Source organism: Terrapene carolina, unplaced genomic scaffold, assembly GCF_002925995.2.
Source record: "Terrapene carolina triunguis isolate 2854851 unplaced genomic scaffold, T_m_triunguis-2.0 Scaffold66, whole genome shotgun sequence".
Classification (NCBI taxonomy): domain Eukaryota; kingdom Metazoa; phylum Chordata; order Testudines; family Emydidae; genus Terrapene; species Terrapene triunguis.
Window position 1 is genome coordinate 3,301,637 of NW_020664417.1, and position 18,149 is coordinate 3,319,785.

General features: G+C 37.8%; 1 protein-coding gene across 1 annotated transcript in view; it reads left to right on the forward strand.

Moving 5' to 3' along the window:
- The window catches only part of USP53 (ubiquitin specific peptidase 53), a 56,985-nt gene that overhangs the window by 32,236 nt on the left and 6,600 nt on the right, over nt 1-18,149 (forward strand). Inside the window, exons 10-14 of the mRNA XM_024213079.3 lie at nt 201-366; nt 1,681-1,830; nt 3,108-3,254; nt 3,585-4,311; nt 8,844-8,920. Of these exons, the coding sequence (XP_024068847.2) occupies nt 201-366; nt 1,681-1,830; nt 3,108-3,254; nt 3,585-4,311; nt 8,844-8,920 (1,267 nt within the window). The remainder of the gene's footprint in view (nt 1-200; nt 367-1,680; nt 1,831-3,107; nt 3,255-3,584; nt 4,312-8,843; nt 8,921-18,149) is intronic.

Consider the following 18,149-nt stretch of genomic DNA (forward strand, 5'->3'; position numbering starts at 1 on the left):
TTAGTTTGCTAACTCGTATGCAAATGTTTGCTTTTCTGCTCTAACTTCCATAAATTTAAAATGAGTAGTACAGCTGCAGTTGTGCTGTGTTTTTAGGATCAGACATTCAATTCATGTAAAATGTCTTTTGGTTTATTAAGGTATGCTTATAATTGGATTTAAGTTTTATATTTGCAAAAATATGAGCATTTTCTTATTAGGTTGGAACAAAATGGAAAGATGTGGTCTCCAAGTGCATTCGATGTCACTTTCAGCCATTGCTGCTATTTTATGCTAACCCAGATGGTACACCTGTATCGACAGAAGATGCCCCAAAGCATATAATTCACTGGTCTCATTACAAAGCAGCTGCAGGAGATGACTTGGGTAATAAAGTTTTGACTAATACCATTTTTTATAGAATATGACCAATATCTGGGGGTAATTGATTAGCTGTCCTGATCTTAAGTGCCTTTATCAATAATTATCTAAATGTCCTGATCGCATTTGGTGTGTGTATACTTAACATTAGAACTATCAAAAATAATGTTTTGTTTCAAATGTTAAAATGTGGATTGAGACAGTTAAAGGATTCCTAACTAGAAACATTCTTTAACTGTAAAAACACAAATGGCTAAAACACTAAAATTACACACTGGAAGAATATGGTAAATCTTACTTCTCTAAGTTGGTACCGTCAACCTGCGGAACTCTTTGCCAGAGGATGTTGCGAAGGTCAAGATTATATTGGGGTGCAAAAAAGAACCAGATAAGCTCATGGAGGATAGGTCTATCAATGGCTATTAGCCAGGATGGGCAGGGATGTAAAACCGTGCTCTGAAGTGTCCTTAGCCTCTGTTTGCCAGAAGCTGGGAATGGGCAACAGGGGATGGATCATTTCTGTTCATTCCCTCTGAAGCACCTGGCATTGGCCACTGTTGGAAGACAGGATACTTGGCTAGATGGACCATTGGTCTGACCCAGTATGGCTGTTTTTATGGTCTTATGTTGACCTAAGTGATCTCGTTTAGCCAAGAAAGAGAGAACTTTGATTTTTCTATTGTGTGGTGTTTTGTTTGTGACTAAATAGTATAACTAATAGTATTTAATTGTTAAATACTATTTAATATGTAGTCATGGCATGTTTTGTCTGCATGAGAGTAGATTGGTGATGGTATATATGTATTATACAAAATAGTATAAAACTGGAAAAAAAATTTGAGGAAAAACTGTGAGCAAGTGATGACGGTTCAGAACCTTGAAGCTTTGAGGTTGCAGGAAACATATTATTTAGGGATTCATTATGAAAGGGCCTGGTCAGAATCTAGCCCTTTGACTCTGCAATGTTTGGCTATTGTTTTCTAGTGGTCCTATCTGTGTTATAAAATTTGAAAGTGATGATGAAAGGAAAATTGGATTTGGCCTGTTCCCATTCACTTAGTGAACTGTTGCCTGATGGTGACCGTCTCAAGGAAGAAAATCAGAAGTGAATGCCATCACCATATTTATATTGGCAAATTGCATAATATGTAACATATTACAAAAATCTTCTTGTATGCCACAAACTATTAAGTGAACTGTTAAGTAAAACTTAAAGTAATCCAAAACTATACTTTCTAATTCTTGAAATTAAAAATAAATGTGAAGATGTAAATGAGCAAGAATTTCATTTCTGAAGATTAATGATGTGTAATGTTATAGGATTTGAGAAGTCATCCGTTCCAAAGTCAGATCACACAAAAGAGAATGGATTTGGAGAATGTGCTAGTCAGAAGAGCATTAAAAAATTTGAGACAGACAATTCAGCATTCAGTAGAAGCCATATTCAAGCAAGTGGTGGTAGAGTGCCAGGTAAGTACCTTCTTAAATATGTAATTTCCTAACTTTTTTCACAGCAGTGTTATTTTGGATACATTTTCTTTAGCTGCAAAGCTTGTTCTGAAATAGTTCCATCATTGGTACTGAACTTTCAGTCCATCTACCATGAAGAATGATTAAATGACATGTGAAAAATTAATTTGAACTTAGTCACTATATGACTAAGTTCTCCACTGCCCTCAAGCCCCAATAAAAATCCACTATTGTAATATGTTGGGCTGTAGTTATTGACTGTAATTCTTTGCTTTTTAATTGATCTTTCCTTGTCCTATGTTTGGAAAGCATAAGTAGCAATAGTCACTTCCGTTTTATGGTGGGTTTCTACTATATTTGTTAAAACATCAGTCCATTTTTATGTGTAAATCAGATTTTCAGGTTAAGACAAATTACAAAATTCTCATATCAGGATATCACAATTGGGTGATACTGATGCAGGAAGGGCACAGCTTGCCCTCCCTTCCATCCTCTCCCCCTTATTGGGATGCCAATGTGGTTTACACCTTAGACCAGTAAGAGAGAATGAAGGACCTAGCCAAGAGAAACTGGTTCTGCTTAATTAAGAGATTTATTTCTTTTCTCTGTTAATTACCCCCTCCTGTCTCCCAATGTCTAGATGTTAGCTAAAATTATTTTCTTCTTACAACTTGAAGCCAGACTTGATGGCTAAAGTACTTTTTTTCTTTTACTGTAAATTTAAAAAACGTTCAACTTGCTATTAACTCACTTGGGACCGATGGTGACCCAAAAATGAACACTGCTCACTGACTGGGAACATCAGTTTAAATAAAACAGATTACAGATTCTTTACTTGAAACTCCACTATATTCTCAAAAACAAAGCCTTGCTTTTGATAAAGTAATTAGTATTAACTCTCTGCTTTGTTTTTAGTATGAGCCCTAAAGGTTAATTTTCATTCAGATCAAATAGTTTTAGATCCAGAGGGAAAAAATGCAGCATGTTCAATAGCTACAATTAAACCTTGCTTACATGAAACAGTCAGTGTACCTATTTTGTCAAATTTATAACTTTACATTTGTAAGGATCCCTTTAAGGTAAGTATTATATATTATTGTTAATTAACCTTAATGGATTTTGCTGTGTGCAGACTGTTTTGGATTTTTAAAATTTGAGGTAGATAGAAGGTGGTGGTGGTGTAGCCTTCACTAGAAAGTGAAGGTATAGTAAGTGTAATTGTACATGCTTTTTGCCATGGCTATTTAGATAAGATACAATAATGAATATTTTTGCAGTTAAGTTAGGGCACAGTGATCAGAAGGACAAATTAAAGGACATCTCCAAAGAGTGTGCCCAGAAGGCAGTTGATATGAGAAACTTTTCATCCTACCTAAGAAAAGATGCAGATAGAGGATCAAGAAGAGATTCTGGGAGACAAAGAGGTACATTTAAAAATCAAACTTTAGAAACAAATGGCTAAAATATCAATTTGTCTAGATTAAAAATTTTATGTGCTAAATTTGCTACTTTAGATAAAGAAAAAAAATCCCAAGATTAAAGTCTCCACTTTTACAGACATTTTTAAAATTTGTGCCATTTGAGTCTTTTTTTTTGTTTTTGTTTTTTCCTTTAAATTGTTATGGCATAGCAGGAATAACTAGCTGTCTTATGCACAACAATGTCAGACAAGGAAGATTTTTATTAAAAGAATGTACTTGAAGGAGAACTTCAATAGAGCTTCTTTTTTGTTTTCTTTTCTTTCATTTTACAAGATCTAATAGGGGAAGACCGCTCTCATTTTAAGTCAGGATCACCTCCTGCTAGAAATGGATTTAGACACTACACTGATCAGCGCCTATATGGTAGCCAGGGAAGAGGACCTTACAAACATGAGAGAGTACCAAACCAAACCAGGCCTGCTGCACAGGTCTTAGGGTCAAATAAAAGAGAAGTTTTTCCTGCTGGGGAGAAAATGATGAGCAGGGTTAGGGCTGACAGTGCCACTGGCTATGATACAGACAGCAGCCAAGACTCTAGGGACAAAGGAAGTATCAGCAGAAGCAGAAACAGAGGTTGGAAACCTATGCGAGAGACACTAAATGTGGACAGCATTTTCAATGAGACTGAGAAGAAGCAGCATAGCCCACAACATAAGGCAAATCCAAGCAGTAAACCTAAACATGAAAAGGAGCAGAGCTTTAACAATTGGCCAAAAGAGAACCAAACCCAGAAAGGGTTAATGACTATTTATGAAGATGAAACAAAACAGGAGACAGGAAGTCGGAGTTCCTTGGATTCAGAAGGAAAAGGAAATACTGAGAAAATTAAAGGATTTACAGAGAGAAAAGTCCTTGCTGACAGTTGGCAGATGCAAAGGACTGAGTCTGGGTATGAAAGTAGTGATCATATCAGCAATGGATCTGCCAATCTGGATTCGCCTATTGTTGAAGGAATGAGCCCACTGGACATCAAGGGTATTAAAGAAACTGTTTCCTGCAGGTAATGCTAACAAATACTCTAAATAAGAGTCTTAATGAAGTGCGAATTGTTTTAGTGCCATGTGTTGTCTTCTGGATTGTGGGTAAAGTTAACTGTCTGAAACATTCCATCTTTTATTGTAGGCAACAGTTGTAGAAAACTAGGAAAGGTTGAAATTGGGTCCTAGAGAGTGGGAGGGGTTGTGTAGGAAACAAATGCAAAGTCAAATAAACTATTAGACTAATTATGAATTCTGTATAATCACCGTGGCCCAACACTTTCACCATTCAAAACTCTCATTAACGCTTATGAGACTTGTACATGTAAGGGCTGCAGAATTGGTCCCTTAGTGAGTAGAATTTATGGGAAGGCTGATGGACAAATCCTGTGAGAATGGTGTGAAAGCAATGTTGCATGTAATCTAGAATGAAGCATTTAATTTATGTGCATCTAAAATTCTATATCTTGAAGTTCAGTGGGTAAAGTGCGCCAAATCTGTGCCTCAAAGAGCTTATAACGTAAATGCACACGTTGGTACAATTAACACACCAGTTTAACAAATCCTCAGCATTATTAAACTTTTTGCAAACTGTAATATACAGAAACAATGAACATAAGATGATATAAACCTTCAACAGCTTGTTTTCATGGCTCTCTAACACTGAAGACCTTAAGCAGTGTGTTTTACCTGCTAGGAATCTAAATTTTCTCTTCCTTTGAACCATGTTTTTTTTTTAAAAAGCTAATATATTACACCAAGCTCTGCCACTTAAAATGGTCCTTGCCTTCCTAGCCAATGAATATTTTTGGTGATAGAAATACTGCAGATAAATAACTGAATTTCAGTGACAAGTTGCTTATACCATATTTTTTATATGTACTTTTCTAAGGCTGTGTCTACACTGCACACCTTTCAGTGGCACAGCTGTGCTGCTACAGCAGTGCCCCTGTAAGATACACTGTATAGCCACTCTTCGTTGGCAGGAGAGAGCTCTCCTGCTGACAAAATAAAACCACCCCCAACCAGGGGCGGTAGCTTTGTCAGTGAGAGAGAGTCTCCCGCTGACAAAGCACTGCCCACAACGGCGCTTTTTATTGGTAAAACTTTTGTCAGTCAGAGATGTTTTTTCACACTCCTGACCGGCAAAACTTTTACTGACGGAAATGCAGTGAAGATGGAGCCTAAATCATTAAACTGCTTTTCACTAGTCCATTATCAGTGATTTCTTGTTTAACACAACTCCTTCTGAGGTGTATTGTACGTCTGTAAGCTTGTGTTCGTTCATCCCATTTTGCCACTCCCAGTGATGCAGACTTTCCAGACCTGTCATTTTAACAAGCTATCAAAGGGAATTTCTTGAGACTGCTTTCAGGATGTAGAGGGAGAAAAAACTTGAAAGATACACAATGTATGTGTATTCCAGTAGGCTCTTAGGGTACATCTACACAGCAGTTAAACAGCTGCAGTTGGCCCCCAGGTCAACTGACTCTGGCTTGCGAGGCTCAGTCTGTGGGGCTGTAAAATTCCTGTGTAGACGTTCAGGCCTGATCTCTGGCACCCTCCTCCCTCAAGGGATCCCAGAGATCAAGCTCCAGCCTGACCCCAATACCTATACAGCAATTTTTACCCCTGCAGCCCAAGCCCTGCAAGCCAGAGTCAGCTGACTGAGGCCAGACACAGCTGTGCCATGGGTCTTTTATTTCAGTGTTAGATGTACCCTTCATTTTTTTCCCCTCACTTCCCTCAAATACTATTCCTTGTTTTCTTCTCCTGCCAAGTTATCTCTCCTATACTTTTAGTGATGTGTACCTCTTTTTCCCTGCCTTCTCAAGACAAGAAAGGTAGAGAGTAGTCATGGTTCCTACCAAAGGTATTAGGAAGAGAGCTTAGGGACTCAATCCCCTTGCCGTACCAAATCTGTTGACTTTTCCTTTCAAGCCTGCTGTTATAACTTCCTAGCTGAATTTTGTGATAGACTTATTTTAAAAGCTTCACAACTAGGTACAAATGAATGGGCCTATGTGACAATCACAACTCATTGAGGGAAGATCTCAGTTTTAATATTGATACAAACAAGATGTTAATGAGTAAATGCATGTCTAGACTAGGAAAATAGGTTGTGTTAAAATGTGTTATGCCTAGTGTAAACAGGTCTTATGCTTTTAAAAAATATTTTAGCTGGTCGTGGTCAGCTCAAGGCTCTGCCGTGTTTTAACCCCCAAACATTTTAGGGTTTAAATGGGCTGTTTTATTATGCACTTTTCAGATTTACCTTATTAGATCTGTGCTTATGCTGTGGTAAACAATGGATAGATTTACCATAACAGTTGTCACACAAAAACTTTGGTTAAACTCATCCTCAAACTACTACTTCTGGCAGAGATTTTCAACCATGGTATTTGGCTTTGGAATTTGCTTCATTCCTTATTTCAGAATATGGAAATTTTCAGGTCATGCTATAAGACCCATCTGTTTACCTTTTGGGGAAGGTGGGGGTTGATTGTGTGGAGTGAACAATTAATGCAGGGTTTCTCAAACAGGGGTCGCCGCTTGTGTAGGGAAAGCAGCGGCCAGTAAGTCCCTCAGCCCGCGTCGCTTCCAGCAGCTCCCATTGATCTGGAGCAGTGATCCGTGGCCAGTGGGAGCCGCGATCGGACGGACCTGCTTTGATGTATTTTCAGTTGTTTGCATCTAGTTGGATGTGATGGTAAATATCTGTCAAAATATAACTGTTTTGAATGAAAAATCCTAAAATCCATTTCTCCTGGGTTAAGAGTGACAAAAATTAAGCCATAATTATTTTAATGGTTTTTCTGGAATAGTTTTCTATAAAAGTGACATGGAACATTCACTTGGACCCATATTTCATTCAAGGGAAATGACATGCAATATTTTCCCAGATTATGGTCCCATTAATTCAGGGTTTCTCAAACAGGGGTCACTGCTTGTGTAGGTAAAGCCCCTGGCGGGCCGGGCCGGTTTGTTTACCTGCCCCGTCCGCAGGTCCGTCCAATCGCGGCTCCCACTGGGTCTTATAGCATGACCTGAAAATGTCCATATTCTGAAATAAGGAATGAAGCAAATTCCAAAGCCAAATACCCTGGTTGAAAATCTCTGCCAGAAGTAGTAGTTTGAGGATGAGTTTAACCAAAGTTTTTGTGTGACAACTGTTATGGTAAATCTATCCATTGTTTACCACAGCATAAGCACAGATCTAATGAGGTAAATCTGAAAAGTGCATAATAAAACAGCCCATTGCCCAACATTCTTCACTGATATCTCTATTCAAAACAGACTTTTTCTTTAAAGATTTCCAAAGAACAACATTACAATAGGTGGTAATATTTAAACAAAAATTAAGCAAGATTTCAGTTTAATTGCTTTGAGGTTTGATGTTATCTGGTCCACAGATTCTGTCTGATGCATTATTTTCCCTTATATTGGTTAAAAGTCCTTTGGGGCAGAGCTGTTTTTTCCTTCTATAGGTGGTACAGTGCTGAAAAGAGTTTTAGATTATCAGTCTGAGCAATTAACAATCGTGGGGGAGAGGGAGGAAGAGTAACTCTTCTACTCTTTGTAGCTGGATGTTCACGTACTTCTACAAGATACATCTTTGAAGCTGAATCAGTAGTATGTATTATTATTGAATCTTTCAGGATGCTCAAATCAAAATGAAGTGCTATTTTTCCATTAAGGCTTATACAGGGGCAGGGGATGGGAATATAATTCTGGCTCTGTAACACCATATTTGATTGTATTTGACCAATTTGCCTGTTTTGGACAATCTAACTTTGACATGGTAATGTTTTTCTGCCTTGAAGCTATTAAACTTAAGTTTTTAGTGCATAAGGAAGGTTCTAACTGCATGGTAAAATTAAACTTTGAAGAAAATGGCAACAACATAAAATTTTGTGTGTCTGTGTGCTTGTCTATGTATGTTTGTATATAATATTTAAAAAAAAAAATTTCTGGAGAGGAGGAATTGAAAAGTTAAATATTTAAGAGCACATTTTTTGCATGTGCCCATTTGGAAATATTTGGAGTTGAGAGCTTATCCTTTCTTTAAAAAGTGTGCTTTTTCTCACTCTGGTAACCTGAGAGGAAGATTTTTTAAAGGCAAAATGGGAGTTGGGCACCTAACTCCCATTTATGCTTTAGAATATTTATCATTTAAGGGGAAATTTTCAAAACTATATCCTGCCTTCTCCCTAGCCTTGATTAAGGACAAATTTTAAGCATTTTTTTCCCCCAAATAATGTAAGTTGTTGTCAATCACCTTTCACATCTAGCACATCATTTTTCAATCACTGGTAACTTTGAGAACCAACTATATATATTCTGTTCACCTGTAGAGTATACGGCTTAAACAGAAAGACTTGTAAATTTTGTAAGGAGAGAGAGGATTAGGTCCTAAATTAGTGTTTGTAAAGCCAAATGAATGTGTTATACTATAAAACATTTAATTCTTTGTGTGTACACTTACATATACGGGCAACTGTAATCATGCAGTAATATTTAAATTTTAAACTACAAGGTCTGTTTTATTTTTCAGTGACCAGAATCTGTCGATCAAATATGCTGAAAGTGTGTTGCAGTCTACCTCCCAGCAGAACAGAAACTATTTTGATGGTGAGAATTTTAACTTGCATATCTACTATAAAGTTTTCTAAAGAATCTCTAGATGTGCTGTTGTCCAAAATTGCCATTTTAACAATTACTAAATTTTAATACTGTGTAAAAAGTTGAAAGGTTCCAGATAGACTTTGCATAGTTACGGGTAGTTCAAATTTTGCAGAGTTGACAACCCAATAAAAGTGAACTTCTCCTTCTCTTACTATGCCAACCGTTGCTGCTTAGTACTAGATTACCAAGTCTTAGATTTGCATTGGCAAAATGGGCAAGTGCACATGTGAAGTTAATTTGTATTTGGGTGAATCTGAACAGAATCTATATAGTACTGGGAATATGTCCCACTGGGCCACCATTTTCCCATGGAGAGATGCCTTGCTTCCATTCTGTACATATCCTATGTGTTTATAGCCTTCCCCTGTCTTCCTGGTGGCAAGCTGGCTCTCTTTTCTCCACAATGAATACCAATATTTTGATTCATTCTTCAAATACTGTAAAAAGCAACAGAGGGTCCTGTGGCACCTTTAAGACTAACAGAAGTATTGGGAGCATAAGCTTTCGTGGGTAAGAACCTCACTTCTTCAGATGCAAGAAGCCTCATTTGTTAAGAAACCGCACCAAGTGATTTTAAAAACAACCAACCAACCGCTCAAGTAGTTGGAACAGTAGAAAAGCTTGGGAGACCCTATCATCCCAATCTGGTCATGAGGCTCATCACGTACCCACGTATTAGAAGATCATCTCTGTTAATTAACTGGTATTTGTTGAACCCTTGAATTATCACTTAAATAATGTTTCATTGTAAAGCTGAGTTGACTGTTACATAATTCAGATTGCAGTGCACTAGTGCAATTTTTTGGTTACCCATGTCTTTCAGCATGCTGGATTAGACTGCATTTGTTTCTACAGTTTACTTAGCTCTCATACAGTGCTTTCCATTGGTAGATCTCCAAGCACTTTATAGATGAGGAAACTGAGGTACAGAGAGTGGAAATGACTTGCAGAAGGTCACCCTGCAGACCAGTGGCAGAGCTGGAAATAGATCCCAGGTTTCCTGAGTCTCAGTCCAGTGCTCTAGTCACTAGGTCACACAAACAACTTATCCTTCCTTGTGCGTGCTAGACATAGGCATGACAGAATTCAATTTTTTTTAAATTTTGAGCTTTTCACTTTTTATAGATATAAATATTCATAGTTGTGGGAAATCATGTGGTGGGAGGGAGACAGTGTGGAGGTTGAACAGTAATTATCCCATGAGATAAAGCTTCATAGCTGTTAAAACAAATTGTCAACATCATGTGTCAAAATATTCAAACGAAATATCCTTAATTCAAACTTTAATAAGTTCTCAAGCAACATCTTTCTCTATCTGTAAATTTCAGTTATTATTGATGGAAATATTTGTGTGTGTGTGTGTGGGGGGGGGGGGTGGTATGCTTCCTGGGGTTACCCAGGGTTGTGAGGAACCTTGCTACTGCCCGCCCTTAGCAAGAAGACGCCTTGTCTGTGCCTGCTGTGGATCAGTTTCCCAGTGCTGCCATCCTCTGGCAATACAAGAACTGCCTTCCAGGCCTTGGTCTTTCTTTACAGGTTAATGATAGGCACAGTCTAACCCCCAAGTCCTCCAAGTGTCTGCCTGGAGTGCCCAGCCCCTGATCCACTGGACACTCACAGAATTCCCAGATCGAAAGGAACAGTACATCACAGCTTACCAGTTATACCATAGAAGACAGCTCCACTTAACACACAGCACTTAGGTTTGTTTGTAGAGAAAGCAAGAGCAGAGTCAAATGATAGCATGCAGAAATATTGAAAGCCAAGGGTTAGATATAAAATAAAATCACAACATGCATAGTAGAGGCTAAACTTAACTAAAAAGATATTGTCATAAGACAGAGCAAAAGCTCACCTAAAATCTTTCCACGGTATTACAGCCATTGTCGTGCTTTCTCAGTGGAAAGATGCAGAAGCTTTTTTTTTTCTGTCCCTAAAGTTATAGTTCATTGTCTGCACTTGCAGACAGGATCACCTTCATTGCATGTACTTTTTTCTCCTCTGGAAACTTTGCAATCACTTGATTAGCATTCTGCTTGGACTACAAATGGGTTGTCCACTGTGAACCTTACATTACTCAATTTATGTGTAGACAGATGGATAAACGTAAACCCGTCTCTCACCTTTACTGGTGACCAGCCCCAAATCAGAGAACCTAAGAACATAATTTTCAGTATAATATATGCATAACTCCTTACATACTATCCATGTATGCATTTCATAATCATTGAGGACTCTTATGACAATAGCTTTCATTAAAAACTTTACATGATATACTTTGGTGAACTAGTAAAGTAAATACCAGAGCCAGGGGATCCCTGTAGCCCTTATGCACTCCTGTGCTCCCTGCCAGTTGGCACCATGAGGTCCCTGGGTCACAAAGGTGAAATCAACATTTACTGATAAAAATCTAGTCCTTCCAAGCCTAGCCTATATACCCTTTTTAGAAATAGTCCCAGAGTTCCATCTCCTTTGTCTTCCTTTCAAAACTTTCTCTAACACTGGTTAAATTGAAATCTCCATTTTTACTGCTTGTCAACAATTGACAGTCATTATAAATGTCTTTCTATTATGAGGATGAGAATGTATAACTTTTTTTGTTAAATCTTTTTAAATTCCTTGGGTTCTATTCAGGAAATTTTTCTCTAGAACTATAGGTCTTCTGCTGGGTACAGGGCCGGCTCTAGTTTTTTTGCTGCCCCAAGCACCCAAAAAAAAAAAAAAAATCTCCAAGAGCGCAACTGCCGAAGCGCAAAAAACAAAACAAAACAACCACTGAGAGCGCAACTGCTGAAGCAAAAAAACCCAACAACCCAGAATGTTGCCCCTGGAACTGTGCTTGGTTTGCTGGTGCCTAGAGCTAGCCCTGGCTGGGTATAAACTCAGTACTAAGTCCGATCTTAAATAGCTGTGCACGTCACTCAGAAGCTTTTCGTTTTCATCAGATACATAGCAATATTAGGAGGAAATACTTACAATAAGGAAATCAACTTCCTTTACATATTAAAATGTCTGGATTTTCATAAAGGTGGTAAGTGCCTCAGCATATAAATATTACAGGAAATAGTATGAGGTCAGCCAAAACCACAACCTCATGTCCATGAAACAATTACATTTTCTGTACTTGTACAAAGCAGTCTGTCAGCTGGTGGCAATGAACATTAAGCCACTTGCTAAGGAGACACTTGATTTTATAATTACCTAGCTGCTTTTTTAATCTTCTGTTCGATTTGTGTGGTTTCTGTTTTTTTTTTTTTTTTAAACCTTAAACCAAATCTACAGTATCTTTTCTCTGCCATTATTCTAATTCTTTATTGGATATACATGACTTCTTTTTCAATCTGGTTTCCTTGTCACATGATGTGACTAATTTAAATTGCCAGGTATTGTGTGGGTTATCTAGGATATATTTGCCCTTAACATTTATGCTACAACAAAAATTTGTTGTATTGTCTTTGTGTATCAGTGGGAGAATGGACACTGGTGTTCACTGGCAGTAGGAATAAGTTAGTGACAATGTATCAAAGGATACCTCAGTACCTAATGCAAATTAGATGTAACCAAACAATATTTGAAATTTTCAGTTGCTGAGGTATTGTTCAGAGGTTACTGAATAAACTGTGTTCAAATATTACATTTAAAAATATTTGTATGGCAAATATTTCCTCAAAAATGCATCAGATCAGCATCATTTGAAAGCTTTGTATATAGAATCCTAAATATTCCACTTCAGTAAAACTATTCAGAATCTATATACTCTTCCAGATCAAAATGGGTATTTGCAAGTGGCAACAAATTTGTTCCTTTTTAAAGCAAGTGTAATTAGTGTAAATTGTAAGTAATGGGTATAGTGCATTCTAACAGTTCAATTGGGGGAGTAATGTTGGGATAAAGGGCAGTTAAAGGAACAAATCAGGTTAGCATATGCTCAGATACATAGGTGTAACCACAAACCAGATTGGAGGCAGAGGGAAATAGAGATGCCTTTAAAAAGACAAAGAAACTTGTGAATTTTAAATTTGCATTGGGCCAAAGATTCTATTTTGAGTCCTTTAAAATATACAAAAAGATGTCTGTCTGGCACTTCATGTGCCTTTGAATTAAGTTAAGAAAATAAGTAGTCAAACTAAACCAATCAAGGTCCCCCACTAGCTATTGTATTAACCTCTTGGAGATGGGGTGTACAAGAAATAGTACTTTAGAAAGTTACACATACCCTGAACAGAAAAACGGAATTCAATCTAGTTCAGATTCCAGCTCTCACTGGCTACTTATTTGATTTGGGGCAAATGAGGTTTTGTCTTGTTTCCCCTCCCCCTATCTTTATCATGGAATTAACTTTGTAATTGATAGCAGAATTAAACCAGATAGACAAGTGCTGAGTACTTTTGAAAATCCTACCCTGAACTCAGAAAGCTGTTTACTCTGATCAGTTTTGATACAGCACTTGCATAGTAATTCATATTCTTTATTGGTGAATTTAGTGTTCATGAAAGCTGCCAGCTTGACTGCTCAAGAGACTGAAGTCCTTTTATTTTACAAGGGATAGATAGCATAAGCAGTGGCAATGCAAGCTTTCCAGCTGTCCCTGCCAGTGTTCCTCAAACTTCTAAGCTGAAGGGACCTTCTTCGTGGGTAAGAGGAAAGTTTACTTTCATCTCCCATCTTTTGCCTACAGACAGCTTGTTACCTAAGCCTATTTAATGGAATTTCTTGCAGTGTGGACACCTGTCCATGCTAATTAATGGAGAGAACACTTATTAATTAACACATGATGACTCCCTCTGACACAATATGTAGACCTACTGCATTATATTATTGGGATTTTTCTCTCCCTACTTTCACATTTTTGTTGAGTCCTGTGTTCTCATGATAGTTTATTTCCAAACTGAATATGGTTATTCTCCATTGACCTTAGATCCATTCTGTATCTTCTGACCGAGGCAGTAAACTTTCAATAAATGTGTCTCAAACGCCATACTTATCTACTAAGCAAGAGGATTATAAGCAAAATTTATAAATATCAATTACAGTATTTTAATCAAATAATTTATTTTGCCAGGGTTAGGTGTGAATGACACATTAAAGCAACTCTTGTTCTATATCTTTTCACTCTGGTGAATGGGATGGAAGAGGTGAACTGGAAATGAGTCTACAGAAAGATAACTATTCATTTAAATGCAGTGATGTGGAAATATTCAGACACTTCTCTCTTTGGGCTCTGTTAGTCATCAACATGCAGGGATGTTAAGACTTTAGAGAATTGATAAAGGGTTATGGAATATTTTATGAGTATCGTGGATGTTTGTAGCTAGTGAAGCTCCATAATGACTAAAGCCTTTCCCATCATAAAGTTTTTAGTGACATGTAGAAGTTGAGTCTTCACCTGAATCCTGGTGGATAAGTGTCCACAAAACAACTGCAAATGCTAAGGACTGAAGGAGAGTGGAATTACCCTGTCACCCTTGAGGCTGCCCTCCTTAGATTGGGGTTTTGAGGCTGTAACAGGGTTCATTACTGACTGCTGGCGTGCCTCCTCATGGCTCACCTGGGGAATAGCTCGTGAATAGTCAGGTGCCCCTTCCTGCGGTCACTCAGCTGTTGTTGCAGTCTCACCCTCCAGGACTTGGGGTAGCCATCTTCTTTGGGACTTGGACTGCTCCCTCTTCATGACTTGGCCCTCTAGCTGGATCACAATACCTTCCCTTCTAGGGTCTGTCAAAGTCCCTTCAGACTAACTGTCCCCCTGACTTTCCTGGCAGTCCTCCACTCTGTCTAAGGCGATGCTGCCTCCCCAGTGGCTGGTAGGAGAACCCAGGCCCACCCTGTACTCCATGTTCCATTACAGGGACCCTATGCTCTGCAGCTATGGTCTACTTATTCCCAGACCTGCTTGCTATTTTCCTGGCCTCTGTCCTACTTTCTCCTCCTATTCTTTGGCACCACTGGGCATCAGAGCTTCCTCGGCTCTCCGTGGCTACTTCCCCATCTACATAGCACCTTCTTATTCAAGGATCTTGAAGAGAACGTTCTACAAATGAGTGAAGTGAGTTAAAGGTAAAACTGATAATACAGATCTTTAGTCCTCAACTCCCAATTCTCTTCTCTTTAGGAACTAACAACTAATTTCTTGCATTACTAAAGCCTGCAATGCTTTTTAAATAAAATGTTAGCTCTGTCATACTGCTAATACAGTGTCTCATCTGTTGTAAACACAATTGTTTTAACAGCATCAGACAACCAACTGTTTGTTTGAAATCTTGTTGAATTAGTAACTGGGGGGGAAAAACAATGAATTCAAACACAAGACTCAAATTGTTTCAGTTCATTTGAGGATAGGTGTCACATCACATCTTTATCTGAGTAAAAATGGAGGAAGAAAGAGATGTAGTGTAAGGGATACCTTTTTACTCAGGAGAGATGTGATGTCTCGTTCCCCTGTGAAAATTCCAAGCATAAATTTACAAAGGAAAAGATAGGAATATGTCTCTTAAATTTTGTCCAAATGAACTTCACATATTAATCCCCGTTTCTTTAACGAAATCCAGTCACTGCCTTTAAAGGCACAGTAAATGTAAGACAGTCTGTCCTGTTTTATATTCACAGATCTGTGTACTGAAATGTACAACTATTTAATTTGCATAATGTGAAACATGAACAATAACAAGGATATTTGTTTAGAGTGGCTGTAGTTGTGACTTACTCCATATTTAATTGACTAGAAGGAAGACTTTAGTCAAATATAGTTAGATAAAATATGTCTAGTGATGACAAATGTGATTCTTTTAAAAGCCTGTTTTTATAACAATTACATCAGTGCAAGTAAGTGTGAAATGACATCCCATTCTCTAATTTTGAATAACAAGAGCACAAGATTTTAATCTTTCTCCCCATGCCCCACACACACAAAAATCTGGTAATATTTACACAAAACACCAATTTAAATCCAGTTTTTAAAGTTATTGCAAGACACCCCTCCACACACACACTCTGATCCATTGTTCTGTCTACATGTGTGCTTTAATTTCTTATTTTGGTCCTGACCCTTTTTTCAGTCAGGCTGCTATTTGAAACCCACACACAAAGTTTGCACGAACCCTAGGGGCAAAATCTAGGGCCCGCTGCCACATACCGGGCTTTCCTTGAAAAGGAGGAGATGAAACCATTAAGGAGTATGTAAACCTGGGGATGTTAAGAGGCAATGTTTTCTTCCTGAGGATGGAATGAGGCCCAGTGTTACCTTTACTTCCTTCTCCTATGGGAGACAGAGAAAAGTGGAACATGGTGCTTGCCCCAGGAGAGAGAAGTGATAGTCTCTACCTCTCCTCCATTCCTTCCCCTGCCCTCCCTCAAATTAAGAGGAACTATTTTAATCTAATACAGGAAAGTTCTGGATTGTAACTATTTAGGGAGCTTTTAAAATTGCACTCTCAGTAGCCAGTTTCAAGATCAGGCCCTCCATTTTTTTCAAGATCTTTTTTGGTTCTTTTAACTTCGAAGGAACAATTAATTTGTGCTTAATTTTGTAGTGGGGGGGGGGGAGAAGAAGCTGCCCACTATCTAGTGCCCACTGGAGAAAGTGGTGGGAGGAGGGTAGAAATCATTGCTGGCAACTCTAGGTATTAAATCAATGTGTATATGCAGTGGAGGTAAGGGAACGTTTAATTTGCAGGTTTCTGAAAAGTCATGAAATGTGTGCAGATGGATTACTTGTCAAATTAAGAATACTTCAACCTTTTTAATTGGGGGTTGAGTAGAGTGAAAGCATTGTGAAACCTAACGTAGATCATGCAGGGGCAAGATTTAATTTGGTTGTCAGAATTAGTTTAGCCTCATCAGATCTTTTTTTTTTTTTTTAAACAATGATTTTTGAAAGTACATAAACAAGTGCGATGTGCATGTCCTAGTGAAGGGAGGGCATATAACAAGAGTGGATGTCTGTAAATTACAAAGGTCCTTCATTTCATTTCTGTTATTAAAACATCCATAACAGTAATACTGTAGTCTAGTTTTTCCAAGGTTCGTTCCCAAATTTTAATCCCTCTGTAAATTCTTCAAATATAACCTAAAAAAAACCAAAACACTTTAACATTTCATTTGTCGCACAGAAAATACTGCCAGTCATTATACTTTGGCTTCTTACTAATAGTTCTACATCTACTCTAAAAATGAAGTTCCTTTTGTTTACTACAATTGGGTTTTGTATATTTTATTAGCAATATTTTGACAATACAATAGAAAATATTTTCTAAAGCATGTGGAAATAGTCTTCACCTTTTTGGTGGGGGGGGGTAGAGTGGAGTTAGATTACTCAGTGGATAGAAGAATGGCTGTTGTAGTCTTTTGTAAAAACAAGGCTATCTATTCAGATGTTTAAGTGAGAAGGTAAATCCCAAAAATCTGACTGGCTTGTATTTGAGAAATGCCAAAATTATCTTTAATTTATTGTTTGAGTTTTTTGTAATGGTGTTGAGGCTTCTGCTGTGCAGTATGCTAACATCTGCCATATTTAGGTTTACAAAGAACCTGGAGCCAAAATTCCCCAGTAGACTGACTCACTCTCTCTCTCTGGTTTTAACCATGCATGGATCTCCATGTCAGCAGAAGAGAAAAATAGCACATCTATTTTTAAATTAGCTGGAATTCCAAAGGCACAAACCTCCCGGTGTCTGTGAGCTGCTGTGATTGAACGCCTGCCCTGGTGCCATTCTAGTGATTGCTTGCAAATCGCTGCTGCCTCCTTGTGTCCAATTTACATAACTGTTTCACCGAGGAACTTCACAGCTCCTGAAACAAAATTCAGTAAAATCATTGACTGAATTGTTTAGCTAGGAACTGCAGTTCACATTAGTCATTTTATGGGAAGTAAGGAGCAATTGTGTGGAAAACATAACTAGATAAAAATAAGAACCAAATGATTGATATGTAAGATATGAATTCAGAGTTTAAATGTTGAAAGCTTAACTATAATCACAGTAAACCTAGTAGCAACTGTTAGGCTAAAAAGTTAAACTTCGTCCATGCCCATATTCTAATTTTGGATCTAAACTTAATAGATTGACCTAAAAATATTATATTGGGGGCGGGGGGAGGAATCTTAAGGAATTCAAGACAAAATTTCTACTTTTTTCTATTGAACAACATTTTAAGATATTTTTGGCAGAATGGCTTTGAG